The 27,122-nt window shown below is 42.1% G+C and overlaps 15 protein-coding genes across 15 annotated transcripts; 7 read left to right on the plus strand and 8 right to left on the minus strand.

Annotated features, from left to right (window-relative positions):
• Nucleotides 1–1,095: 1,095 nt before the first annotated feature.
• SAMD00019534_058620 (hypothetical protein) lies at nt 1,096–2,945 on the plus strand (the record flags this gene model as incomplete). The annotated part of the gene is made up of 2 exons (XM_012899353.1): nt 1,096–1,844; nt 1,928–2,945. 2 exons carry the CDS (start codon nt 1,096–1,098, stop codon nt 2,943–2,945), a joined length of 1,767 nt encoding a protein of 588 aa, XP_012754807.1.
• Nucleotides 2,946–3,052: 107 nt separating this feature from the next.
• On the minus strand, nt 3,053–4,085 carry SAMD00019534_058630 (hypothetical protein; the record flags this gene model as incomplete). The annotated part of the gene is made up of 3 exons (XM_012899354.1): nt 3,053–3,209; nt 3,292–3,478; nt 3,584–4,085. Coding segments are annotated over 3 exons (846 nt in total), but the record flags the coding sequence as incomplete, so codon positions are not given.
• Nucleotides 4,086–4,268: 183 nt separating this feature from the next.
• On the plus strand, nt 4,269–5,177 carry SAMD00019534_058640 (hypothetical protein; the record flags this gene model as incomplete). Its single annotated transcript, XM_012899355.1, has 1 exon — nt 4,269–5,177. One exon carries the CDS (start codon nt 4,269–4,271, stop codon nt 5,175–5,177), a length of 909 nt encoding a protein of 302 aa, XP_012754809.1.
• Nucleotides 5,178–5,318: 141 nt separating this feature from the next.
• On the plus strand, nt 5,319–6,038 carry SAMD00019534_058650 (hypothetical protein; the record flags this gene model as incomplete). The annotated part of the gene is made up of 1 exon (XM_012899356.1): nt 5,319–6,038. A coding segment is annotated over one exon (720 nt), but the record flags the coding sequence as incomplete, so codon positions are not given.
• Nucleotides 6,039–6,232: 194 nt separating this feature from the next.
• SAMD00019534_058660 (hypothetical protein) lies at nt 6,233–7,687 on the minus strand (the record flags this gene model as incomplete). Its single annotated transcript, XM_012899357.1, has 5 exons — nt 6,233–6,319; nt 6,384–6,685; nt 6,756–6,854; nt 6,924–7,486; nt 7,566–7,687. The coding sequence occupies 5 exons, from the start codon at nt 7,685–7,687 to the stop codon at nt 6,233–6,235; spliced, it is 1,173 nt and encodes a 390-aa protein (XP_012754811.1).
• A 124-nt stretch (nt 7,688–7,811) lies between these two features.
• SAMD00019534_058670 (hypothetical protein) lies at nt 7,812–8,667 on the minus strand (the record flags this gene model as incomplete). Its single annotated transcript, XM_012899358.1, has 2 exons — nt 7,812–8,471; nt 8,542–8,667. Coding segments are annotated over 2 exons (786 nt in total), but the record flags the coding sequence as incomplete, so codon positions are not given.
• A 123-nt stretch (nt 8,668–8,790) lies between these two features.
• On the minus strand, nt 8,791–9,293 carry SAMD00019534_058680 (hypothetical protein; the record flags this gene model as incomplete). Its single annotated transcript, XM_012899359.1, has 2 exons — nt 8,791–9,161; nt 9,275–9,293. Coding segments are annotated over 2 exons (390 nt in total), but the record flags the coding sequence as incomplete, so codon positions are not given.
• Nucleotides 9,294–9,658: 365 nt separating this feature from the next.
• On the plus strand, nt 9,659–12,250 carry SAMD00019534_058690 (hypothetical protein; the record flags this gene model as incomplete). The annotated part of the gene is made up of 7 exons (XM_012899360.1): nt 9,659–9,688; nt 9,770–10,301; nt 10,363–10,521; nt 10,606–11,183; nt 11,253–11,621; nt 11,689–11,934; nt 12,014–12,250. The coding sequence occupies 7 exons, from the start codon at nt 9,659–9,661 to the stop codon at nt 12,248–12,250; spliced, it is 2,151 nt and encodes a 716-aa protein (XP_012754814.1).
• Nucleotides 12,251–13,343: 1,093 nt separating this feature from the next.
• Nucleotides 13,344–14,864, plus strand: SAMD00019534_058700 (hypothetical protein; the record flags this gene model as incomplete). The annotated part of the gene is made up of 5 exons (XM_012899361.1): nt 13,344–13,487; nt 13,568–13,795; nt 13,862–14,416; nt 14,513–14,625; nt 14,720–14,864. Coding segments are annotated over 5 exons (1,185 nt in total), but the record flags the coding sequence as incomplete, so codon positions are not given.
• Nucleotides 14,865–15,059: 195 nt separating this feature from the next.
• Nucleotides 15,060–15,587, minus strand: SAMD00019534_058710 (hypothetical protein; the record flags this gene model as incomplete). Its single annotated transcript, XM_012899362.1, has 2 exons — nt 15,060–15,192; nt 15,268–15,587. Coding segments are annotated over 2 exons (453 nt in total), but the record flags the coding sequence as incomplete, so codon positions are not given.
• A 313-nt stretch (nt 15,588–15,900) lies between these two features.
• Nucleotides 15,901–17,580, minus strand: SAMD00019534_058720 (hypothetical protein; the record flags this gene model as incomplete). The annotated part of the gene is made up of 5 exons (XM_012899363.1): nt 15,901–16,479; nt 16,553–16,718; nt 16,823–17,033; nt 17,114–17,462; nt 17,530–17,580. The coding sequence occupies 5 exons, from the start codon at nt 17,578–17,580 to the stop codon at nt 15,901–15,903; spliced, it is 1,356 nt and encodes a 451-aa protein (XP_012754817.1).
• Nucleotides 17,581–18,983: 1,403 nt separating this feature from the next.
• SAMD00019534_058730 (hypothetical protein) lies at nt 18,984–21,530 on the plus strand (the record flags this gene model as incomplete). Its single annotated transcript, XM_012899364.1, has 4 exons — nt 18,984–19,114; nt 19,216–19,388; nt 19,464–19,729; nt 20,085–21,530. Coding segments are annotated over 4 exons (2,016 nt in total), but the record flags the coding sequence as incomplete, so codon positions are not given.
• A 170-nt stretch (nt 21,531–21,700) lies between these two features.
• Nucleotides 21,701–22,534, plus strand: SAMD00019534_058740 (hypothetical protein; the record flags this gene model as incomplete). Its single annotated transcript, XM_012899365.1, has 1 exon — nt 21,701–22,534. One exon carries the CDS (start codon nt 21,701–21,703, stop codon nt 22,532–22,534), a length of 834 nt encoding a protein of 277 aa, XP_012754819.1.
• Nucleotides 22,535–24,696: 2,162 nt separating this feature from the next.
• On the minus strand, nt 24,697–25,369 carry SAMD00019534_058750 (hypothetical protein; the record flags this gene model as incomplete). The annotated part of the gene is made up of 2 exons (XM_012899366.1): nt 24,697–24,837; nt 25,004–25,369. The coding sequence occupies 2 exons, from the start codon at nt 25,367–25,369 to the stop codon at nt 24,697–24,699; spliced, it is 507 nt and encodes a 168-aa protein (XP_012754820.1).
• A 218-nt stretch (nt 25,370–25,587) lies between these two features.
• SAMD00019534_058760 (hypothetical protein) lies at nt 25,588–26,896 on the minus strand (the record flags this gene model as incomplete). The annotated part of the gene is made up of 4 exons (XM_012899367.1): nt 25,588–25,702; nt 25,934–26,081; nt 26,158–26,442; nt 26,527–26,896. The coding sequence occupies 4 exons, from the start codon at nt 26,894–26,896 to the stop codon at nt 25,588–25,590; spliced, it is 918 nt and encodes a 305-aa protein (XP_012754821.1).
• Nucleotides 26,897–27,122: the final 226 nt, after the last annotated feature.

Genomic DNA, 27,122 nt, shown 5'->3' on the forward strand with positions numbered 1-27,122 from the left:
GGTAAAAAAAAAACTAAGTAAGGGTTGCTTGGTGATAGGTAGGTAGAGTTGTTGTTGTTGTTGGAATGTGATGATGTTGAGTGAATGGAGGAGAGGGTGCGTGATTATATGATTGTGAATCAACAATAATTAATTAAAATGAAAATAACAAAAAAAATAAGTTCAAGAGTGGCACATCAAGTGTGGTTGTTGCCACCTGGCAGAGACCACCTGCTGCTCCTGATGTTGACCACAGTCTGTCGACTTTATTGAAAACAAGTTGTTTCATCAAAATTTACATACACACACACTTTCACTCAAACACACATACACACACATCGCACAATACACACTGACTGCGGCACATCCATGTTGGCAGGCAAACGTTGGTGCAGCTGACAGACAGTTCTGAAACCTGTTGACCACTGACGTTGACTGATTTATTCAGCAGCTGCTGTGTTCAGTTCAGTAGTAGTAATAGTTGTAAATGTTTGTATGTATTTGTTTGAAGTTTGGTCAATGCAAACAGATATTGCAATAATTACAACACTACCTCCTATGATGAGGAGAAGTCAAAGGAGGGCAAATTGGATTTCCCTTGTGTTGTTTGTTTATTGATGAACTCAACCAAGACGGGTTATTGATCAACATTATTGAGAGTTATGTCATCACAAGTCATAAAACTTGGATAAAATGCTGGGCCAAAGTCCATAAAAGAGAATGTTAGTTCATAGAATTGAAAGTTTTGCTGTATCTGGAATTGGGGCGCGACTTTCAGCTGAAAGTTTATTGTTTTCCACAAAGATAGGTTGTATCATTATTAGTGAGGGGGTGTTATTCGTCCATGTCATCATCACCCATCAAATTAAGTGGGTTGGTGACAGACAGTTTTTAGTGTTGTGTTTGGACATCGCTAGTCGACCAGTGTCAAACATCAACGGATAGTTGCAATGGAACTGGAACTGATGCTAAGTGTCACCATCAACTTGATTAGTTTACAATCAACCAACCCTATTATTACATTTATTTATTTATAACATAGATATATTTTTTATTACAATGAAATATAATTCAATTATAATATGCCTCGTTGTAATTGCAACATCTTTCTCCTTGATGGCATTGGGAGAGAAGAATGACTATACATCAGTAGAATATGCTATGCCAATGCTTGAGCAGCATGGCGCTGCTCTGACCGAGTTACTCCAGGGTGCTCCACTACCCCACGTCCCCTTACCAAAGACTCCATCCTGTGGCTACGAGAAGCTCAGATCAAGAAATCCACATGCCAGAAGATCAGTACCAGTGAACAGCATCAAGACCCTTGACACCCTCGCAGCTGCTGCTCCTGCCATGGACACTCACCCATTCAGGATTGTGTTCAACAACACCTTTTTATCGACATCCAACAGCCAGACATGCTCAAGTATTGGCCAGACCGTCCAATTAAGTAATGACCAAGGAAACCTCCAGAACTACGTTTGCACTGCCGCCGATATATTGACACCAGGCTTAATCAACTTGATTAAGAACGTATTGTTGCCACACGTGACCGATACCTACGGTGACGTACTGGAGGTCAATGGCCCCAACAGCCACCAGGGAAGCCAGCCATACCCGAACTGTGCCGGCGAGGACTACACCATTGACATTAGCAAGGGTTTCGTCGGAGACTTTATGTACTATGTAACAGCTCATCCCACTCTGGACGCTGGTGTCATTGCCTACGCCACCTCTTGCCTGATGAGATCAGACACTGGTGCACCAGTTGTTGGACTAATCAACTTTGCGCCAATGTACTTTGCCAATTTTGCCAACACCTCTTATGCCAAGACTAACCAGGCCGAGTGGCAAACATTCTTTGCGTAAGTACAAGATGCATGATGGAATAATAGTTTGTTAATATATATATATGTATTAATTCCAACTACCCTCCAACTATACACAGAGTATCACTACATGAGGCCACCCATGCTCTTGGATTTGCTTCGGACATGTATGACAAGTTTATCACGGCCACTACTGCAAACCCACCTACCACCACCGTAGTGTCAAAGGAGGTCAGCCCATCTGGAGAGCAGTACAGCGTCACAAAGACATTCCTTCAGACCCCAGCCGTCAAGTCATTCATTCAGAATCACTATGGATGTGACTCAATGCCGGGAGCTGAGCTAGAGGACAATGGAGGTTCTGGAACAGCTGGAAGTCATTGGAGTGCCCTCCGCATCGGAGAGGAGCTAATGTTGGGCTATGCCCAGGCATCTGCACCACTTACAGGATTGACCCTGTCACTTCTCAAGGACTCTGGCTGGTACATCACTCATCAGACACAGGATGTGAAGCCGTTGGTCTGGGGTCTAAAGAAGGGTTGTGACTTTGCCCTTAAGCCTTGCTCAGCGTCAACATGGAACTTTGACGGCTACTGGAACTCCAACGTTACTCTTAACAAGCCTTTGGTGTCCTGCACTGCAACTAGAGCTGGTGTAGGTTATACTGCCATCATTTCCAATAAGGAAGTGACGGCCAACCCACAATTCCAGCACTTTGCTGCTGACAATTCATGGGGTGGTGCCAGCGGAGGACTCTTCTCCTTCTGTCTGTTCAACTCTGCCGAGACCTTCCAACAGGCCTACTACTGTTTCGATACCAACCAGACGCCAAACGCCCTCGGAGAGGTATTTGGTGATAGCTCTGCATGCTTCCTTTCGCCATCAAACAACAAGCTCGTGCCAACATGTCGTCCACAGAGATGCCAGGACAAGCAGCTCCAGTTCCAGGTCGATGGCAAGTGGTTCACTTGTCAACAGCCAGGAATGATTGTCGATGTCAGCTCAACTGTCTCTGTTCGCTGCCCTCAGGAGAGCAACGCCCTCTGCCAGAACCAACAGAACTCATCCACCTTTGTCCAAGTGAATGGAATGCTCATCGTCTTGTTTGGTCTTCTCGTTGCAATGCTCCTGCTTTAAGTTAATATATTATAATAACACCGACTTATTATTTAGCCATCATTACTTGTATCTTCTTTTGTATTGACTTGATGTTGATTGGTTCAGGCTATAAGTTTAGCTTAGAACCTGGGAGGTCTCTTTTCTTTAATGGCAGTGACACCCTCGACAATGTCGGTGGATGCATAGCACATTGCCTGGGCTCCTGCCTCTCTCGTCAAAGATTGGTCCAAACACTCATTCTGTTGATTACGAAGTGTCTTTAGACAGCTCTGTACTGCGATACTGTTGTTTGTAGTAGGTGTTGTTAGGATAAGTACTCTCTTGGATGGACTTTAAAAACAACGACAACAACAACTTAACTTACCTCGACTTCTTGGCGATGCGCAGTGCAAGATCCAGTGAAGCTGGAATCAAGTTGTCGGGCTCGACTACATCCAACACAACACCCAATCTCTTGGCTTCCTCACCCTGGATGACATCACCAGTTAGCATCAAACGGGAAGCTACTTGGTGTCCCAACAATCTTGGCATGAAGTGAGTAGCGGCCATTCCTAGGAAATAAGAGAGGGAACCGTGAAAAGAGAGATGATCAGTCAGTGCTACCTTGTTTCAGGAAGAACAGAAAAGAGAGTGTCCCTACTACTACTACTACTTACCTGGATGGATACCAAGGTCAACAAAGGTAACACCCATACGAGCCTTACTACTGATAAGTCTCAAATCAGTGGCCATAGCGAGACACATTCCAGCACCAATGGCAGGACCATTGATGGCAGAGATGATTGGTACCTCAATCTTGCGGATGTAGAGGAAGGTGCGATAGAATCTCTCCATGATCTCTGCGTTGTTCTGAGGTGTGTCTTTGGATCGCTCCATGAGGAAGGACAGATCACCACCGGCAGAGAATGCATTGCCCTGTCCAGTGAGGATGACACACTTGAGTTGCTTGTCGGCAGATAGCTCATCAACGACATTCTTAAAGTCGGCACCCATCTCAAAGGAGAGTGCATTGAACTGCGCTGGTTTGTTGAGTTTGATAAAGGCAACACCAGAGTAGGTGCCATTGACCATATGACGTTCCAACAAGACCAGCTTTTCGCTCAATTGTGTTGTTGTTGAGTATGTGCGAGTGAATGAGGTGGTCATTTGACCAACCACTCTTCTGAATGCAATTGTTGTTGTTGTTGTGAACATTGTTGTTGTTATGTCTACTATTGGTAGGGTTGTCTGATGGTGTTAAGAGTGGGGGTTGATGTGTGAAACTAGTGATGATCAAGCAGTAGTTGTTTTTAGATATATCACTTATAAAACTCGTCTAAAGATATATATAAATAATTAATAATGTCAACAAATAGAAGAACCAATAGATTGGATCCCTTTGGCTATCACTTTAACCAAGCGGGTCAGCTGCGGTCAACACCTAATCCTGAGGAAAAGTTCAAGTTTGTTACCCAGGACCACTATGAACGACTGGGCGACACTGTCGCTCTGACCATACAGGACATGATGAAGGAGGCACCCTACAACCTACAAGAGATCCTCATACCTGTGGCACCACAGCCACAAGAGGAAATACTGCCACCTCTACCTCAAACCAACAACGACGATGATGACAAGAAGGCAAGATCAAACATCTTCATAAGCAATGACTTTTATACAAACACCGATCGACTGATGGTCATCATCTGTGGCAGTGGCCAAGTGCGTGCTGGACAATGGGCCAGAAGTCTATGCATCAACGACTCACTCAAGACCGGCAGCATTCTTCCCTACTTGGAGCGTGCCGAACTCAATGGATTCGCTACAATTGTGCTCAATCCTAATTTGAACTTTGTTGGCAACTCACCAGTAGAGGGCAGTGAGAGTCCAATCAACCACGCATTGTACTGCTATGACAACTTTGTTGCCAAGTCACCAGCACAACAGGTGGTGATCGTGGCACACTCATTTGGAGGCGTCGTCACAATGAACCTATTATCCAAGAGGAAGCCACTTCTAGAACGTCTCAAGGCTGTTGCATTGACCGACAGTGTACACTCGCCACATCAGGTTCGTGGTGACACCGAGCAGTTACTCAAGTTCCTTCAGGATCGTTGTCGCAATTGGATCGCATCCAACGAACCACTTGACACAGACTTTGGATCTAATCCATCATGCTCAATTGTATCATCAGGCTCAAATATCCACGAATATACGAGCTCTTCATGTATGGAGTCACTCTTCAAATACATCAAAGGTCTGACACTTTGATAACAAAGAATAAAAAAAAAGAGATAATTATGTTGTGTGTGTTCAACACAAAACATACCTCGTGTTTCAATTATCACTGTTCATACAAATACGTACATATATATTTATAATAATTATATTAGAGAAAGATAGTGATTGATCATGGGTCACCATCATCATCACCATCATCATCATCATAAGAGTCATGGCTTGTCAAACTGTTGTATCGCACTGAATGGTATATGCTTTCTGATTACTATGATTGCTGGTTCAGTCATCGTCGGAGCACTGCTCAGACCATCGATGCAGTATATCGACAACTGGCGTCTCCTCAACTGTACACTTGATACACAGAACATCACTCGCTACTGTCAAATAGATGACAAGTGTCAAGAGTCAACCAATCAGATTCAGTTCCCCTCATACTTCTACGACAATGGACGACGATTCCCCTACGAGTACGATGCGAACGAGACACCTTTAGACGACTCATCTGCAGAGGCACCTGTACCAAACAACACGTGCTCTGCACCAACGCCCAACCAATGCTTCCAGGGCAGCATCATCTTTCACTATCAACCAAACAACGCCACTGACGACATTCAGTCACAATCACTCTACGTCAATGGCACCTATTACAACGCCTATGACTTTGTCTACCATTTCAACGGCAGCTTCCACTGCTGGGTGGATACACACAACAGTAGTCGTATCTCGGTGTTGCCCATACCAAAGTACTCGCCTGGTGGTGCCATTGCAACAGGCATATTATTCTCATTCTCATTGATATGTCTAATCATCCTGTTCATTCTGATATCGATAAGGTGCTTCTGCAAGAATCATCACGACTACCAGCCAATCTATAGAATACAAGCAGACGACGACTAGACTAGACTACATTACAATACAATACAATCAAGCCTCCTCCTCTTCCTCCTTCCCCCCACCTTCTCCTCCGTCTACTGATCGGAACATGTATTATTCTTACAACAACAGCAGCTTGCCAATAAATGATTGATTGTCAACAACAACAACAAGAATGAGTTGCCACTTAATTTATATACATAGTGTTTGCTCTATTCCCAATCAAATACCTCGTCATCACCATCCTCAAGAGATGTTGACTTTGTTACAGACCTTGCTGCTGGTTTCTCCTCCTTTTCCTGGATAGGTATGCTATTGATTAGTCATTGATGATAGTGTGACCATGATGCAGTCATTACTTACTTGTTTGATTTTGCGACGTTCCTCCTCTTCCTCCTGATACCTTTGCTCTAGCTCTCTGGTCAACTCTTCATCGCTATCGAAATCATCCTCCTCTTTAACAACGGTAGTTGGTTGTTCCATTGAACCAATCGGTAAGTTATCAGTATTGACTGGTAATTCAGCCAACGTCTCTGTTTCCTCTGTTGTTGTCGTTGTCGTTGCCATTGTCATTGACACTGGAGATACAATATCATCATTGTTCGAGTCATTGATTTCTATTTCCTCGTCATCCCAACCTACATCCTCTTCGTTAGTTGCAACCTCTGTAATGATTATGGTAGGAAGGAAGGTTAGTCTAGCTAACACCTATAATCAATAGTAATATTAACATACTCTGTAACAATAGTTGTCTTCTTTCTTCCTCCTTCTGTGACTTGTATTGCTTGTAGAAGTATTTCAGCCAGAACTGTTGGTGAGGTATCTCATTTGGTACTGGAGAGTATATCAAAGTTAGTTGATTGCTTTTACTCCATCATGATATAGTAAGTAAGAGACACGTACCATATTTTGTGTACAGTGACTTGATAGTGTCATCTCCAGAGAGTATTGTGTTGATCTGAACGTTGTGTGCCTCCAACGGTCCGAATGTTTGGCACCATTGCTCATAGTCCTCAATGTTTGATGGATCGGATGAGAAGAATGATAAACTCTTCAACAGTTTGTTGGTGGAGGCCTTGATAGAGTTTGATGTGCCTGTATTCGATGTACTGCCACTGCTACTACTAGTAGTAGTGAACATTGATGATGATGATGATGGTCCGCTATTGCCACTGTTGCCACCACTGCTGCTTTGTTGTCCTGCTGTTGGGAGAAGACCAGTTGTCGCAAGGTTTGTCTTGACGGTCTCGATTTGCTCCTGGAGCACAACAGTAGTGTCTTGGTAGAGTGACTTTGAGAACTCTTGAAGATCCTCTTTGTAGATGTTGACCATTTGATCCGACGTCTTCTTGATTGTCTCGACAATGTTCATCTGTTGGACAGACTCAACGAGTTGATTGCCAAGTGTTGTGATATCGACGCTGCCCAAACTGCTGATGGTGTTTGATATACCTCCCCACCATCCCCTATCGTATACATTAGTTATCAGTACAACAATAGTCATTAAAGTGACTGTCTGTGAGTGATTGGTAGAGGAGAACTTACCATCCTGTAGAAGGTGGTGCTTCGCTGACAACAGGCTTTGTTGTTGTTGTTGTTGTTGATGTAGTATTGTTAGGATGTCCAATACTACCAGTTGTAGAGGTATCATTGTTTTGATCCTCCATGTTATAACTATAAATATTTGTTTGAGAAAGTGACTCAATGTGAATGGTGGTCTTCCACAGGTGGTACTCAAGTTTTGATCAAACAGGAGCTCACCAATATATAAATAGGTAACTTTATTTAGTTCTTTCTATTATACTTGCACCTGCCATTAGTAGGATCAGTGCATTGGTTTTGAAGCATTATTCCTATCTGAATAATCTTTTGGTACTCGTTAAAGGTAACGTTGAACTTTCCAAGTGGACGGCCATCATCCAAAGACTGAACAGCCGAGATTGGATCATGGTCACTCCATCCACATGAATCTGATCCGAAGAGGTCTTGGCAAGTCTGTGGGGAGGCATCAATGATTGGCATACCTGCTTCTTGTTCAACCTCGATGTTGGGTCCTGCATCAATTGTGACAACCTTGACACAAGTTCCATAGAATGCATTTCCGAAATCCTCCTCATTGGCAGTGCCAGAGCTTGATCCAGAACCTCCTGAGGATGAAGTACCTGAGGAACCTCCTGACGAGCTACCAGATGAACCACCTGAGGACGAACCACCAGATGAGGAGCCAGAGGAGGAAGTTCCACTTGATCCACTGGTACCGGATGAAGAGGATGAGGAGCCTGATGTTCCACCACCTCCTGTGGCACAGATTGTCAGGTAGACTCCACAACCAAAACGTTGAGAATCAGCAGAGAAGTAAGTGGTCGAAGAACAACCCGGTCCACATGCAGTGGACTCATCACAGAATGATGTTAAATAGTATTGGTTGTTGGATGGAATTGAACAACACATCTAGAAAATTTTTTATTATTGATTAGTTTGTTGGATAATATTAAGTTTAAGGTACGAGCCAGTAACATACGTTTCCATAACAAGGGTCAGCACAATCATATGATAATGCAACGCTGACAAACAGGGCCAACATCAAAAGTAAATGTGATCTCATCATTGTCAACAATTTTATATTATCTGTTGTTATATCTATAGATAGATGGATTTAAGAGGTGTGATTTGAAAGAATGATGGACCTCTAGTCTGAGATATTTGGTGTGCCACCACAAACCAACCAAAGATATTTTATAAGATTGGATTTGACTGATTATTTTGGTCACTCATTTCTGAACTTCAGACTGATAGAGTTGACACAATGTCTCTCGTCGTCTGGAGTATGCTTGTAACCTTCGCCCTTAAAGACATGACCAAGATGACCTCCACAATTTTTACAACAGATCTCAACACGTGTCATACCATGTGAGTTATCCTCATGTCTGGTTAATGCGCCTGGTATCGCGTCAAAGAACGCAGGCCAGCCACAACCTGACTTGAATTTCTGCTGAGAAGTGTATAAAGGAGCATCGCAACCTGCACAGGTGTAAACACCAGAATCAAAGTGCTTGTCGTACTCGCCAGTGAATGCGCGTTCCGTACCCTTCTCTCGCAATACCTTAAATTGAAGTGGAGATAGCTTGACCCTCCATTCGTCTAGTAGTGATATTGTGTGCGCGATGTATGAATGTATGTGGTTAGACAGCTTTACTCCTTCGTCTAGTAGTGGTGCATGATTTATGTAAGACCTCCGATAGATTATGTCATACCTTCCGATGTGTTGTTCATGTTGTTGTTGTTATTGTTATTGTTGTTGATGTTGATGTTGATGTTTTTGGTTGACGATGATGAATAGATTCTAGAATTGAATAGTTGAGATTTAAAGAGTAATTTATTATTATTTCTAATGAACTTTAGCATATATAAATTTATATATTAATTAAAACCTTTAGATTAGTTCAATTGTTTGAGGGTAGAGGTTCAAAGTTATTGTGTTTCCGAAAGAGGTAACAGATATTCTTTCAAATCTTTGATTTTATTTTGTTTTTTGCTGGGTACTTGTTCGATGTTGAATAACTTCCATCCACTTATTAGCACTACAACATAACACACAAATACACAAATATTTGTTAACAATAAAATAGCAGTACTTAATGTCAACATCTCCACCGACAATCAATCAAGTAAGTGATTTACAATGCTATCAGCTGATTTCTATGGACTGATCGCCAAATGGTGACCAACTAACATTATATGGTTTTCAGGGAAGCCCTGCCTCTCCTCCGATGGGCTATGACATTGGCAGCCCAGGCTCCAGGTCACCTGGTGACACAGCAGGTCGAAGAACTCTCAAGAGCAATGTAGTAAAGAGTTTGCTCAACAGATCAAACTCAGGATCGACCCTTATCAATCAACACAGACGTCAATTCCCAACAAACAATACGTCAGACGATGGTGGTTCCATCGACCCAAGTGTTGACTCACCCAAATCGTCAAGACGTGCTGCCACTGCAACAGCGGGCACTGGAAACTCGGCTGCAGACAATGATGTCGACAAGTCATTGTGGACTGTACGTGCTCTCAAGGAGAACCCAGAGATTGCAGACATCTTTGACAGAATCAAGCCAATCAATCGTTGTATATCGTTGGGTCAGTGCTACGCATACGAAGAGACCCTACTCAAAGATGATCCACTCATTGGAAATGATGTCATGTTGCAGCTCATCCTACAACATCTTCAATATGAAGGTCTCCTTAACTCGAGAAAGTCATTAGAGGGTGAAGCAAATGTCAAATGTAGGTTAGAGTTGAGATACATTCAATAATGAACAGCTAACTAACTAACAACAACATATAGATCCTGATTATGCCTTTAATGATAGTAGACTTGTCACACTGATTCGAACGGCTCTCAAAGACTCTGAGAGGATCTTTAGTTTGACTTTGGACGACCGTCAGAAAGACTCTCAACAGCTGTTGGAGGAACACCTTGCATTGATGGGACTACTCGCTGAAGGTAAGATCACCTGTTGACAATCCAATTGGAATGAGAAGTTAGAGGAAACTGGTTTCTAACATCAACATTTGAAATTCACTCTAGAGCCCGATACATCAGAGGATGTCAATATCTATGATGAAGCTTTGGAATCAAACATTATATACACTGATGAAACACAAGCCAACCCAGCGTCCAGTGGTAGCAACAACAACAACAGTAGTGGTAACTTAGGAACCTCTGGTAATGTTCCAATATCTAGCGTCCAGAGCAACTCTTCATTCACACTGTCTACCTCTGCCAAATTGGAACCGATCAAGGCTATCAAGGCCGCATCGCTCAACAAACTGGTCATCCTTTTGACACCCGAGAAGAACCACGATCTTGAGTATGCCAAGACATTCCTTTTGACCTACCAATCATTTACCACCAACGAGAAGCTATTGCAGAAGCTCATACAGCGCTACCAGGTACCACAGAGGCCAGGCCAATCGGATGACGAGTGGAAGAAGATTGCCATCCCTATTCAGCTACGTGTTGTCAATGTTCTCAAGACGTGGATCAATCAATCATTCTCAGAGTTCAACGACAAGCTCATCCAGAACATCAAATCATTCGTCGAGGTTCTCAAACATGATAACCTTGCACTGGCAAACAGAATCATGCAGACACTAAACAGCAAGGTAACAATTACTCATATTGCTGACTCTCTAGGTAGTATCTAACATCAAATCCCCTCATCAATCATATAGATCAAAGGTATCGGTGGAGAGGACGACGAGGAGGACAAAAAGTCAAAGATAGTGTTCACAATGCCAGCGCCAGAGCCAAAGGTTCCAAAGAACATTTGGTCCACCTCTTTGACGATATTCGATGTGGATGAAGAGGAGGTGGCTAGACAGCTCACACTCATCGACTTTGAGATTTTCTCATCAATCAAGCCTAGCGAGTTGCTCAACCAATCTTGGAATAAGCCCAAGTTACGTCACAGATCGCCCAATGTCATGTTGATCATCAACAGATTCAATGAGATATCACAATGGGTGGCGTCAATCATCCTATCGTTTGATAAGGTCAAGGACAGAGCAAGAGTTATGTCCAAGATTGTAAAGATTGCCGAGGTAACTACATATGATGATGGAAATGGTGGTGATCATGTTCTAACATACATACATACAAATACCATAGTATTTAATGAAACCATTGAATAACTTTAACACATCGATGGCCATCCTCTCTGGACTGAATGCAGCATCGGTCCACAGACTCAAGTTTACCAAGGAAGAGATGCCAAAGCATATACAGGTGACCCTGGCTGACCTACAGGGCCAGCTCAGTAGTGCACAAGCGTATAAGACATACCGTGATATATTGGCCAAATCCAATCCCCCTTGTCTGCCTTACCTTGGTGTTTGTCTGACTGACCTTACCTTTGTAAGTAGTGAATGTGACAAACGAACAAACAATATTATTAACGGTCTGACAACTTACATTTCCATCCACATTCGTGTAGATTGAGGAGGGCAATCCAGACTTGATCAAAGGTTTCATCAACTTTAGCAAGAGAAAGTTGATCTACAATGCCATCTTCACTGTACAAAGCTTCCAGAACACAAGATACAATCTTCATCCTGTGTACCAGATATCCAAGCTGCTCAGAGTCTTGAAGCCTAGGATCGACGAAGAGGATCTATACCGCAGATCTCTCAAGTTTGAACCAAGGAACAAGGAGAGGAACGAAATATTGTAATACATCATTGATTTGATTGTACGTACCTGTATCAACAATACAATAAATAAAAGTGATCACCAGTTGGAGATGGTGTTGTTCATGAGAAAATGGCTATCTCTTTATTGTTGTTGTTGTTGTTGTTGTTGTTGTTGTTGTTGTTGTTGTTGTTGTTGTTGTTGTTATATACATTGGCCCAACAGATATGATCAATACTTCTCTCTCTTTCATTGCTTTATCCCTGATGACAATGCTCTTGAGTGTTGTTGAAGATGTCTTTGTTGCTGATTAATCAATCGCTCATGGGTCGTCCCATGATGCTGCAGATGTTGCTGTTGCTGCTGCCTCTGTTGATACAGCTCTTCGTTTCTCGATTGGTTATCAACTATTCTCTTTAGAGGGTAAAAGATAAGGAAGAAGTAGATCAAGCACTGTCCTCCAATGACACCTGCAAGCATTTTCTGTTGATGTATGTACATGTCTTTGGTTAGATCAAACTGGGACATTAGTAGGACGTTCATCGAAGCCTTACCTTGTGTGTGAGCAGAGGAAGGTCTAACAGTGCAGAGTACAGCATTTGGTGAACATTGTAATAGGACAAATAGAACCCAAATACAATTGATGATATTATAATAACTAATAAGGCAATCATGTTCTATCTTGATCTCACTCCTCTCTCTCTATCTATCTATCTCTCTTTTTTTTCTCTATCTTTCTATGTCTCTCTCCTCTATCTATCTAAAGACCCCTTGCATTGTGTTCCAGCATTTATAACAAAACTATCAATGAATAAAATTGTTGTTCACAGATAAAGACTAATACACCTTGGATAGATATCCTGTCTTTATTAACAATTACCACAAGTTGCCATTCTGTTGACAATACAATACACTTTTGAGTTGTAGTTAGAATCTATTCAGGTTTGTTCGTTGGAAACTGTTTTGGAAATTTCAATCTCTTTCGGCATTTATCGGGTACTGACACAGTGTGATGGTTTTTTTTCAAATTTGTTGTACCAGACCAAGGGCAACTTTGCAACACTCAATCAGCATTGAGATCATTTGATTATTGCACACATACAAACACATACATACATATAAATATATATATAAAGATGAAGTTATCACAAGAGGCCTTGGCCAACTTGTCCAAGCATAAATACTCTGGAATTGATGATTCAATACTTGCAAAATTGATGCTGAGACGTTATTGGGACTTTTGTATTAAGTTGGTTCCCACCTGGATTGCCCCCAATCTTGTAAGTGTCCATCCCACTAGTAGTAGTACTTGGACAGACAAACATCAGCTCACTAACTCTTGAGAGTGTTGTTCCACCAGATCACATTGACAGGAACATTCGTTGTCATCTTTTCCTTCCTACTAGTTGGACACTACTCACCAGAATTCGAAGGTTCAATCCCAACATGGATTTACTACTTTTCCGCTGCTGCCTTGTTCTTTTATCAAACAATGGATAACCTGGATGGTAGACAGGCTCGCCGAACAGGCACCAGCTCACCATTGGGCCAGTTGTTTGATCATGGATGTGATTCCATTGTTTGCACTGTATGTACTTGGCTACGCACTCATATACAGTAAAAACTCCAACTCTCTCTCTAACACATCGATTAGCTTCAATCATTGACAGCAACCAGCATCATTGGTCAGGGCGCAGGATTTCTATCTCTATTTCAACTGTTCTCTACTGCATTGCTTCCATTTTGGATGGCCACCTGGGAGGAGTACCACACTGGCGTCCTGCACCTCGGCCCTATCAACGGTCCAGATGAGGGAATAGTGATCATTTGCTTACTGTTCGTGTTTACAGGCTACTTTGGCTCTTCTTTCTGGGGCACGCCATTGCGCTTCCTCGTAGGTGACTCAATTGGACGCCTACTTCCAACCCAGTTGCTCGACGTCAAGATCAACGTTGTCATGAATCTGTTGATGGCAGTACCAATCACAGTGACCTGTGTTGTAAACATCCGTAATGTTATTCGTCATGTACAGGCCAAGGGCAAGTCTGCCACTCCAGCTCTGATGCACATTCTAGTCTGGGTCATCATGACGGTCTGTGCATTCACTTGGTACTATACCTCCACATCTACCTATCAACAAGATTCAATCTGGATCAAATATCCCAGAACTGTTCAACTATCAATTGGCGTGCTCTTTGGTGAGCTAGTTGTAAGTATACTCCCTCAGCAAGTAACATTTGCATCAAGTAGCAGCATCAGTCAGTCAGTCAGATACTAACAGATATTGTAATCAACACCACGACAGAGTCGCCTCATTCTCTCACATATGTGCCACTTGCCATATAAAGTGCTCCAAGTGTCGTTGTATCCTATTATCATCTCTACACTCCTTTCAGTTGCAAACTATTGCCTCAACAAGTAAGTATTAATAAGGGTGGAGTAGTACACTCCGTTGGATCATTACTGACAGTCTCTTACTCACTCATTCAATTCATTCATTCCATTGCTACAGACCAACATACATTCCACAAGAGGGAGCAATTCTGTTTGTCTTTACAACGATCAGCTTTGGAATCTACTCGATATTCGTCAAGGAGACAATCCAACAGTTGTGTTCCCATTTGAAGATTAAGTGTCTCAGTATCCCCACCACAAACAATAAACAGGCTTAGTTAATTTAGTATGTTGTTCACAGAAAATGATAAGCTTGTTGTTGTATCTCTTCCCGAGGCAACAGGGAGTTGAGTGAAGGAGTTGATAAGGTTGGGAAATGGGAAAATGTTCAATGTCTTGTAATTAAGATTGCGCTGCTGCTCCTGTTGTAGTAATAAGTGTGACTGTCATGTCAGTTAGTATTTATTGATTCCAAAGATTCGCACACGATCCAAAGTGGGCATCTTGGCCAAGACGACCACAAATGAAGCAAGTGCATTGAGATAGAATGGAGCGCCAGAGACTCCATTGGCATTTAGTGTTAACATAAACCTAAACGACGTTGAGATTATCATTGTTGGGTTAGTCTCATTCATTGAACAAACAGCACTGTTGTTGGATACCCACAAACATATAGGGACCATGGTGAAGAACTTCCTTGTTGGTGTGTATTGCTGTCCTTTGTCAATCTGCTCCCAAAGTGTCAATCTAGTGTATTTGCCTTGGTGCGAGGGGAAGAAAAAGGGAAGACCTTTCTGCCAGTGTAGTCCCACGTATGTGATTACTGCATGTATAATTGTGACTGTCAGCCAACCATAGTTGAAGCTCGGTGATATGATCTGAATGAAGAGTTTCAAGAGTAGAACTGCCAGTATATAAACTACCCAGAAGCTATGTGAGTGCATCCATGATTCGTTCCTGTTAATTTGGAATTCATCCATGTTCATCTTGAATGATCTTTCTCGAATGTCCTTTCCTAATGAATAGGTTTGCTATAATGTTTGTTGTTTGTTTGTTTGTTGTTTGTTTGTTGTTTGTTTGTTGTTGTGTTATTAAGTTCTCAGAGCAATTCTGTTATTGTTGTTAATAACCTTTGTAGTTTCTGATGTTGTTGATAGGAATAATTATCTGTAATAAATGTACAAGAAAGATAAACAAACAAAGGAGGCTTGTTGTTCACTTTCGAAACAATAGTGGTAAAAACCCCACAGAGTCAGATTTTATTGTCAATTATTATTATTATTATTATTTATTAATTAATTATGAGATAGTTCTTGATGTTGTTGCTTTCTTCTTCTTCTTCTTTCTCTTTGGTGGATTGTAGGAGGGATTATAAATAAAGAGTATTGACAGAATGGTCACTGATATGATCAAGATCATCTGTTGTGTGGTAATACCTCTTCTTTGAATCTCCTCTTTGATCTTGTCCACCACTGGATTGAATTGCTGCATCAGTTGTTTCCATCGCTGAGACCAGATGTCTTCTTTGTTGCCAGTTGTGGGCACTGATTGGTCCGTTTCCTTGTCGTTGTTGTTTGTTTGGATGGCCTCCTCAGACTTGGATGGTGGTGTACCATGATGGTGGTAGTCAAAGTTGCTGTCACTCGAGAGGATGCCAATGCATTTGACAGAGTTTGAAAGCTGTCGTAATGTATTCACCAGTGCAATGATTTCGTTCCTTTGCAATGAACTTTGGTCTTCATCAAACAGAATCTTCAGAGCTGTACCCAATCCAAGTGTTTGCATCTTGCCATAGAGCTTGCATTTCTCGCAAGTGACGCAGTTCAAAATGGAGCTGATGTTCTGGAAGTGTCCTTTGAATTGAGTGATAAGGTTTTGCTGAGTTTGAAAAGGACTATGTGTCAATGGTTTGAAATGTTGGTTGAATGTTTGATTGTTGTTTCAACTATACCTTATCATATGTGTCTTTGAAAAGGAGTGTTTCGTCGAACGATGGCAAGCACGTGACTTGTTGCTTCAATAGAGTCTGTACAAGTTGGTAGGTTTGTTTGTCCTCCACTTCATTTCCAGTGTTGAACTGATAGTTGGCCAAGAAACCATCGATTTTACTGACAGCCCTGGTGTGTTGAAGGGATGGTGACGTTGAAGTATTGTTTGACTTGAGTGAGTGAGTGGAGCCATCAAGATGTGGATGTATGCAGTCGACTGCATAGCAACTTACCGCATCATAAACAAGAGTGTGAAATAGAGATTGTCAATTCTATCTGGATGATTCTCGAATGAGGATCTGAACCTCTTTGGATTATGTAACCACTCGTTGGTGTTCTTGTCCTTCTGATAGTAATAGGAGAGATGCGTGGTGATGGACGAATGTAGTCCCGATATTAGCTTGTAAAAGACCCTCTCTTCAAAACACATCTGCTCCAAAGGTCCTATATTGATAGGCAATGTATGGTGGTTAATGATCACTGACTGGACAAATCATCTTCATAGACACCAAGTTGATACGTACGGGTGAAGCAGTTTTCGTTGTAGATCGATCCCCACACTGAGCTTCCATCATATCCAGAGTAGGACTCTGGTGTTTCACCAAGATTGACATAGCTTGTGTCAGTGTCGGATCCATATGGGATGACCCACATGTCCTCCTTCTTGTCCTTCCACTTTGTGAAGCCGGGTGGTGGGGGCGATAAGTCCACTCGATCGCTGTCACCATGGTCCTCTATCCTCCAAGGAAGAGGTATCTCGTTGTCATCACACTCACAAACTCCACATCCTTCAAGGCCACATAGTTGGGTGACAACCCAGAATGGACACTCTGCAAACAAGTTCACCCGGAAGTATCTAAAGAAACGTGTTTTCTTTGTTGTTGTTGTTGGAGAAGTTAGTAGTGTATAACAACGACATAGTGTTGTTGATCTGTCTTACTACTATCTCGTTCAGTATAGGATTCAAGTTTTTGTTGGCTTTCTCGATCATTGGAATCTGACAACAACAATCGTCTACCGTGTTGTCATTGTTGTTGCTGCTGCTGCTGCTGCTGTCAAAAGAGGAGATCAGCCCCTACAAAGTAAAGCATTGTATTAGTGCAAGCCATTGTCATTGTGTTGTGTAGCAATATTGTTTGCCTACATTTGATACTGTCGGACTTATGACATCTGAACTTGACACATTAAGTTGTAGTAGTATAAGTAACAGGAAACACACCAATAAAGGTAGTCTCGCCATTGCAAGTAAGTATATGATTATATTCTATCTGTTCTTCTCTTATCAAAGTATCTTTTACAACTATCTCTTTCGAATAGCTGGTCAGCTTGACAAGACATAAATTATTCAATTTATTTGGTGTGTGGTCCACGTTTCACCTTCCATCCAACAGAATGGTCAGATAGAACGTCGACCTGATCGATGACTAGATGAATGGCCTTGTGCATTCTTTGAAGTCTTTAGTCGTAGTCAGTCAACATCTAACGATATTGGTCTAAATCTCGTTCGAGTATTATAATTATTACTACTATTATTACTATTATTACTATTGCTACTGCTACTACTGCTACTACTACTATTACAGAGTCCACTGCCATTTATATTATCGTTGGGTGAGGCCTTTGGAAGGAGCATGATCTTTCGTTTAGAACTACAGTAGTAAATGTTGTAAATACTCAAAGTTTGGTTACATCTCTTTATGTATCTATTATGGGTATTGTCAGTAACTTGTGAACGAACGAACGAACGAACTATCGAATGATTCGATAACATACATGAGAGGATCGTCTAGACCAACATAAATTAGGATGGTCCAAACAAAGAACAACAATGATATCAGTGTTGGTGAATAAATAAGGGCGTAGTACTTGTACGAGTATGACTGTTGGAGTGTTGGACCATTGAGTATTAGCAACATGGATATATATATAAAATACTCAACCTACATAGCTAGTTGCTTTTGATGCAGACCATAGCAAGGTAAAGACCGAGGTAATAAAGAAGATCCAACATAGATTGCGATAACGTCTATTCTTTGCAGTGAGTTGATCGATTGATCTATTCATCGCCCTTTCAAATAGATATATATCTAGTAGATGATGATGGGAGAGTTTGGTCATTAATAAAGAAGTTGCCTTATTCATAAGTGAGATGGATGCATCTACCCTTTAGTTGTGTGGAGATGTCAATCATCTTCTATAAATATACTATAAATATATATATATATCTTTGTACAGAGGGGAACAAGGCTGGATTAGTCTGTTTGTTCATTCTTTCAAAAGAATAACACATATACACACACACACACACACAAACAAGTTCATTCATTCAAGCTAGAGACAACAACAACCTACAGAGTATCACTACTTTGTTTGTCAGTCGCACTACAACAATAACTACTAGTAGTCATTCCAATAATGCCCTTGTTAAATGGCAAAGTGCCACATGAGCTATTAAAGACAAAGCCCAAACCAAACAGAGAGTACTTTGTGATAAGGTTCACAAATGAACACTTTAAGAAGTATAGGTATGTATATATGTGATAATCATTCATGATGGTGATGATTATGTTGTTTGATGTAGTACTCTCTCTAACATAATGCGTGTTGTTATTGCTGTTGTTACCAGTGACTACTTGGATCACATGGACAAGTATCGTTTACGACAATGGACCTGTTCCATCACAAACAAGACAAACCTTACATACGAGGAGGCTTTGATGTCCGAGAAGAAAGCCATCGACAAGGTGTCAAAGTTCTCAGAGGTCCTGCTTCCTCATTGTCTGAGGATGATACAATACAGTGAGTTGATCGTTTTTGTTGTTGAAGAGATGATGATCAACCAATCACTAATATATACATACACTGACATGACAGAGGATTCTAACCTGGATGATCTGCGTGATACAATCTATGACCATTTCAATAGCAACTACTTCCCCCAAGAGATGATCACCTTCAAAGCAGAGGGGACCAAATATACGGGCAGGATATTGTCATTGGTATCAAGCAGCTCATCATCATCGTCGTCTGAACTTGAGAGTAAGAACAACAAGTCAGCAACCTCATCATCATCATCAACGTTATCGACCAAATCCAATGGTGCAACCTCCTCAAAGAGTACAAGGAAATCAAAGCTCAGTGATTCCGACGGCAGTGATACATCTGAATCCGAGGACTCGGATGACGACAGCGATGAGAAGAACAACAAGACCTACTCTGTGCTCGTTGAGGATAGGAATAAGACATTGATAGTCTCTATTAAGGATATCATGTAATTATTATGAATCATTGGTCCTTGGAATCCAATCATAAATACTAACTGTCCCACTACTACAACATGTACACAGAAGGAGGATACCTCCAATATACAAACCAATGATCAAGGATACCATCAGATTGGTTGCCAAAAAGACGAAGCAAGGATATTGGTTGTTGGAGGACTCATTGACTCACAAGTACGCCATTGATGTACCTGTTCCTTCGCATCTCAAGCATGAGATTAATCTCAAACGAAAGTCAGATGACTCTGCTTCTGGTGTCAATGACATTGACAACAGCTCTGATGATGAGTCGAGGAAGAGGAGAAAGCCATTGTACCCCATCGAGGACAACGAGGTTGACAGGACGACCGATGAGGCCGCCTCTTCCTGTCCTATACCTTCATGCAACTTTATCAGTTCCACGGAGATGTATGGTGATCTTTTGATGACTTGGCACTTCCTGAACCAGTTTGAAAAGGTTCTACAGCTCTCCCCCTTCAGCATCGAGGACTTTGAATCGGCTCTTCAACACTCGAGTGAGACAACATTGTTGGTGGAGACACATATACGACTACTCAAGCTGGTGTTTGGTCTGTCCATCTACAGTCATGGTACACCAAAGAAGCACTTTAGCATCAAGATGCTGACCGATCGCAATTGGCTCACTCTGCTCAAGGTGTACTTCTCCTACGAGTCCAGGAGATTGGAGCTAGAGGAGAAAAAGAAGGCAGACAGGAAGAAGCAGTTGGCCGAGCAGAATGACAAGATGATGTGTTTGGCAAGCGACATTCCCAATGATGACGAAGGAGACATTAGCGAGGAGGAGCTGAAAAAGAAGGAGCAGGACTTTGAGGATAGAATGGAAAGGTCAAAGGCAGCGATGGATGGGGAGGAGGAGGAGGATGATGGTGACATTGAAATGGCCGATGATGATGAGGTTGCGCATGATGATGACGGAGAGGCAATCTTGCAAGAGGATGATGAGAGTTCCGAACCCTCCAATATCATCAGCTCCAACGATCCAGACAATATCATCAGAGTTCTGAGGAAAAGGAACTATTTCCGTCTTAGAGTGGATGAGAAGCTGCACATCCTTTCCTACCTGGTCATGCAGGCTATACAGTCCGACAGGATCAGACGACATTTGGACGAGATCACAGAGTTTGCTGGAGAGATCAGACAGGAGAAGAGGGAGTTGGTTCTAGAGGAGAGAAAGATCAAGAAGGAGGAGGACCAGCAAATGCAAGAGAATGCCGCCGCTGTAAAGAAGGGCAAGAAGGGTGTCGAGCTTGGCAAGATTCAAAAGAAAGAGGAGAACTTGGATCAGCAATTGGTCAAGTATTCTTCGAGGCTGGAGCCACTTGGTCAAGATAGGGACCACCACAAGTATTGGTACTGGACACAGCTACCGGGACGAATCTACATCGAGCACACCAAGGGTGACTGGGCCTACTTCACAAGTCGCCAGGAGTTGGATGATTTAGTCCAATACCTTGACAACAGAGGTGTCCGTGAGCGTAAGCTGTTGACCGCGATCAAACTAAAGTATGATGTCATATCAACAGCCATCGAGCAAAAGACGCAACAGATCACCGCACAGCTTGCACTTGAGTCGAAACGGTCGGCCAGGATAAAGGCTATCTATGGAGACAGAACCTATGTTGGTTACACTAACAAATATATATAAAAATATTAATAATAATAATAATAATACAATATTTAATATATTAAATATTTTTTAATATTTTTCAAATTCTTCCCGCTCTTTTTTTTTGGTGCTTGTTCAAAAGTATTGAAGGTAGTTGAACAAACGATACATTCATACACACACAGACATATTTATATATTATAATGGAGAAGAAGTCATTGCCAGAGCTAAAGGAACTTTGTCGTAGTCGTGGCCTCAAAGTAGGAGGCAACAAACCAGACCTCATTGCGCGTCTAAATGAAGCAGAGGCAAACGTTGCACCAGCAACATCAACTTCCACTACAACAACAACAACAGCAGCAGCAGTATCACCAGCAACACCTGCAGCTAAAGTTTCAAAGAAGAAGAAGAAGAGATCAGACTCTGATTCGTCCGATTCAGAGGAAGAGAAAAAGCCTGCAAAGAAGGCTAGAACTCCCAAGAAGGGTGTTAAACCCAACTCTCGCAATATCGTCACCTTGCTAAAGGGTGTTGGCTGTAAATTCAACATGTGTGGCGCATCTGCCGTGGCCAGGGGTCACTTGCAATGGGACGGTACTGACGAGGGTCTGGACAAGGATGCCACCAAAGGTGACGGCACTCTGCTCAAGGTCAAGGGTCTCGACTGTGGTCATACATGGACCCCTACTTTGCGTGACATTCTCGAGCAGACAGACTACCCAGGCACAGACTATGAAGATGGAATGGAGAGCGCTACGATTACCTGCCCAGAGTGTGAGTCGCCTGTCTACCTGACAAATATGTGCACTGGAAAGTTCCAGGAGGACAGCGGCAAGTTCCACAACCATTGCACCCAGTGTAAAGGTCTGGGCAAGTGTATTGGCGACTATAGGAACAGCCATTGTCCGAATTGCAACAAGCACTACTTTGCAGGACTCTCGGGATTCGATTGCAGCTGTCGAAGCAAGGGACGTGGCCGAGGAGGAGGTTTCTTTGGCTTTGGTTCAGACTCTGGCTCGGATGACGATAGCTATTAGAACAATAAATAAAACACAAGAAGTTGTTTATTACAAACTACTACTTGGCAAGGTCGACTGATTTTAAAGCGTTCATCTGTATCTTTACTGGACACGAACGTATATTTAGCAGCTGGCAGCTAGCTTGGCTGGCTCTGGCAGTGAAGGCTGACTGACACCTCTATCAATGGTGATTATTGAACCATTGTTACTGGTGCAACAGAGGCTCGCGATCCTAAAGGTCAAATAATGACCAATCTTTGTGCTTCCTTTGATTTTTGAAGTTCCTTTCATCTAGATCATCAATCTGGGCATCTAGATCGATTGCTGAAGCCATTGTATACTCCAACCTTGGTTTACATGTATTGTTATTGTATGGTTCATTTGAATGATACAAATGATTGTACTTTCGCCTTCAAGTCATCACAAGCGAATTCCTCGCTGAACTTCCAATGTAAGACAAAGTGTAAAACTCGCGATATTCCATTGGGCAGGGTCCAAATGTGTTGCCAAGAAAAAATAATAATGAAATTAAAATGATAGTTTTAAATGAGATAGTTGACATAAATGAAAGTGTCATTAGTTTCTTAACTAACATATACAAATTTAATGACAAATTTATAATGTCAACCAAAGACCACATCGAAAGTGATAGTAATGAGGAGATATGCGAAATACACAGACCACCACCTTACGAAGTCAATGAAGATGATGTAGTATCGACCTTTATGGCTTTTGAACCAACCGTAGATTCGGTACAAGCAGAGTTTCTACAACGAGGATGCACCGAGACTTGTAGAAAGGTAGCCATTTTTAGGTTCGAGAGCATTATTCAATTCTCCAACAACATGATACAGATACTAGAGAATATCAAGCTCGGCCGTCATCACCGCTACCCCCATTGGGATGAATATGTCCAGTGCATCACCGATACATGTGAAACACCAGAGGATCGTGTCAGAATACAAAAATTCCTCATGCGACCAATGACTAAAGAGGAGTTTGAGAAGAACCGGTGTAAGTGGTCAATGTAATAATCATTGTCTGGATTACATTGACCAGTAATAATCAGACAATACAACTTGAATGTAGACTTACTCTACTGGAACCCTGCCCCACAGTACTCCGACACACAGTCTCGTGTGTATGAGAGCTCGGAACATGCCAATCAATTTCAAATTGTAAAAATAGATTTGTTTTAATTAAAGTTGTTGGTCTCTCGGTAACACTGAATCTGGTTGCTTCTCCGCCAACAACATATGATATTATTTGATTGATTGATTTGTTTAACAAATAAATAAGTATTGATCATATATTTAGATATTTTAATATTTACATATTTACACATATTCAGTTTTATCTTGGATCGCTTTCAGCCACTTCTTGTCACATTGAGAAATCGCTCGCATGAAATGGTCATCTACCTCTTGGTCTGTTGTCGAATGGATGTCTTCCATAAATTCATCTATCACTTTTGGATTGACAYCATGCTTTGAACACTCGATGAACTTTTGAATACACAAGACAACCCAGAGACCGCATCGCCATCCATCATCCTGTACCAGGCATTTGTTTGTGTCTGTGATCATCTTACAAGTTGGTGGCAGTTCTTTCTGTATCGCAGTTTGCATCTCTTTGACATAGGTCCTGTGTATGAACACCAGTGAATCAACGTGCAGGAAATATATCAGGTCAGGGCCATCGATGTAAGTAAACACAACAGAAAAGTGGTTCGACTGATTGATGATAGTAATGCCTAACTTGGCCTTCAACAGAGCCTTTGTAAACGATAAAGTCCTCGCTTCAAAGATCGTCTCAGGGCAAGCATYGACAATATAGACAGAGGTTGGAATGCTTGGCTYCTGTTGAACAGCAGCAGCTTGTGGAGTGTGAGAATAAGGTACTCCATGCGGAACAAGGCCAGCAACCACAACCAATGTTTGAGCCAAGAAGGTTAGCATCCCARTATATATACCTCCATCATTCTCAATAGAACAGAGGATATTACGGTCCTCTTTGTTTGGTGTGTACTCTACAATGAGTGTATGTATATGTGTTATCAACTTGATCACCAACCGAACAATTGTAGTACTTACTGTTGACTGCCTGCACAGGTTTGTTATTKGTTGAATCATCTCCCTCAAGAGCATCCAGGTCAGACATGGCTTTAGTGAACAGATTAACTATCTGATTGGCATCGTTGTTGTCATCATCATCATCAAATATATCATAGAGTTGGTCATCGTTGCTGTCATCATCATCTTGGTCGTGGTCACTGTTATCCAGGTCACTGTCGGCAACATCGTTGTTTTTGTCATCTTCATCTGCAACATCAAGTTGGTCATCATTGATATCATCAATGACATCATCTTCGTTGATGTCATCATCTGCCGACTCGTCATCATCGCCACTGTCCACCTCATCAACCTGCTTCTGACCTTGGAGTCGATCAATGATGTCCTTAAACATCTCGTCGATTGATGGACACACTTGGTCAGAGAGTACTATCATCTGCTTTGATCCAACACGATAGGTCGACATCTGATTGGTCTTTGAATGGGCGGCCTTCTCCAACAGTGCTTCGATCTTGTTGTCGATGGCCTTGGACCGTCTTTCACTGGACGTCGATTGAGTCTGTCTTAGACCATTGATCTCTCTCCACACTTGGCATCGCGCAGCTAATCCTGCCTCATGGTCCAATTGCACACTGGCAGATGTTGCCTTGCCTCTCCTCAAATGGACCTGTGTCACCGTTGCCCTATACCAATAGCCATTGACATCTGATCCAGTCTCGGTATTGACTTTGACCAAGACCTTCTTACCAACGAGATCATTGGTCAGGTTGGTCAAGGTCATTCTCGCTATTGGCAATATTCTACAATCTGGTACATTCTGCTCAATGCCAATTCCATTGGGATCACTGATGACACATAATGTTGTAACGTGTAAGTGTTGCTGTTGTCGAGACCACATATTACATTGTACTTACTTGTACTTTACCTCATAGAGGTCAGTAGCGGTACTGTATGATTGTATCGTTGCTGGAAACCAACCAAATGACAAATGGCCGTACTTCAGAGGTTATCAGTCGCAGTCAATCCTGATGCAGTGCACACATCCACATCTTGACCAACACTATACTTGCTGTCCCATCTGCGCATCTGTTCCATGAGATCGGGCAAGTCAAACCTTATGTTGAATGATCTGTTATAGAGATGCCATATCCTCTCGCTTGAAAGTATCTGTTTTGACGCCAGGTGACCTTTGCTATGGCTGAATGAAGTACAAAGAGTTAACATCGTCATCCAACCAATCAATCAATCATCCACAACAACACCAACATCATTCAATCAATCATTCGATTGATCATTCAATCATCAACTACCCTTCCATTCAAATGTATATGCTTACTTCAAGTACCKATTGATTTCGTTCTTCAAATCCTCATTGTACATAAGCCTCTTCTCCACAAGTGAATCATTGATCACTGTCTTTGATAGAGCGATATTGCCATGCCTGGTTTTGTTGGTGCACCTATCAACAAAGCACTTGGTCACAAGGTGCAACGCTATCAGTTTGATATTGATTAAGTGTAAGTATGTAATAACCGCGGTCGACAGTTTGATAGTTAAATAGACACTTACACTCAAGTGATAGCATACAGAAGATAGCAATGCTTCCGTACTCATCAACTACCTCCCCAACATGGTGATGTAATATATGGGAGTAGGTTTGAATGGCCTCAGCTCCATACACATTGGTGACAGCGGACAAGTACATTCCAGTCATGAACCTAAACTGATCACCGTTCCAATCTGGCTTTTCCTTGACGAGCTGCACCATGATGATATGAAGGATAAAGTAGATTCCTCTCGTTGCAATCAATCGATTGTATCTCTCAGTCAACTTGCTGCTTCCTACTGTGTCGACTTGTAAGTATGTGCAACTTCAATTGATTGGTATCATCTATCCACCAGCATCAATCATCCACACATGGCCGACCAATAACTTACTCTGATTCATCCACTTTGGATGCTCGACTCCACTCTGGATAGAACGTCTCCATAATGCATCATCATTGTTCAGGTGCTCCGTGGCTGTGGACCTTGATTTGAACAAGGAATAGTAGAGATTCCTTCGATGAGTGTCAATGATTGATGGCATCATGTCCAGCATCTTGATTACCTCTTCATAGGAGTAGGTCGTCTTCATGAATGCCTCTCGAACCTCTACGGCATTCATTTTGTCAGCAGTGCTATCACTCAAGAAAATCGCCAAGTCATTGTTCTTAAGTTGGTCCACTAGCTCCTCCTTGCCTCCACCATAGAGGACAGCATCCTCAAACATGAACTTGCTACAATCAATAACCTGTATGCCATTCATTACAGTTGCAATCAATCGATCACACTTACATTCCATGGGTATGCTCCTCGCACGACTGCTCATATCCAATCTCTTCTTTGCTTGGTCCATCAACTGTTGCACTCGCTCACAGCCATCACAATCATTCATCCATGCTCCATCATGGTGCAAATGGATTAGACGAATGTGCTTTGCAAGGTTGCGAGACGCAATGAAACTTTGGCAACCTTCATGAGGACATCTTTTC

Source organism: Acytostelium subglobosum (genome assembly GCF_000787575.1).
Source record: "Acytostelium subglobosum LB1 DNA, scaffold: scaffold10, whole genome shotgun sequence".
Classification (NCBI taxonomy): Eukaryota; Evosea; class Eumycetozoa; order Acytosteliales; family Acytosteliaceae; genus Acytostelium; species Acytostelium subglobosum.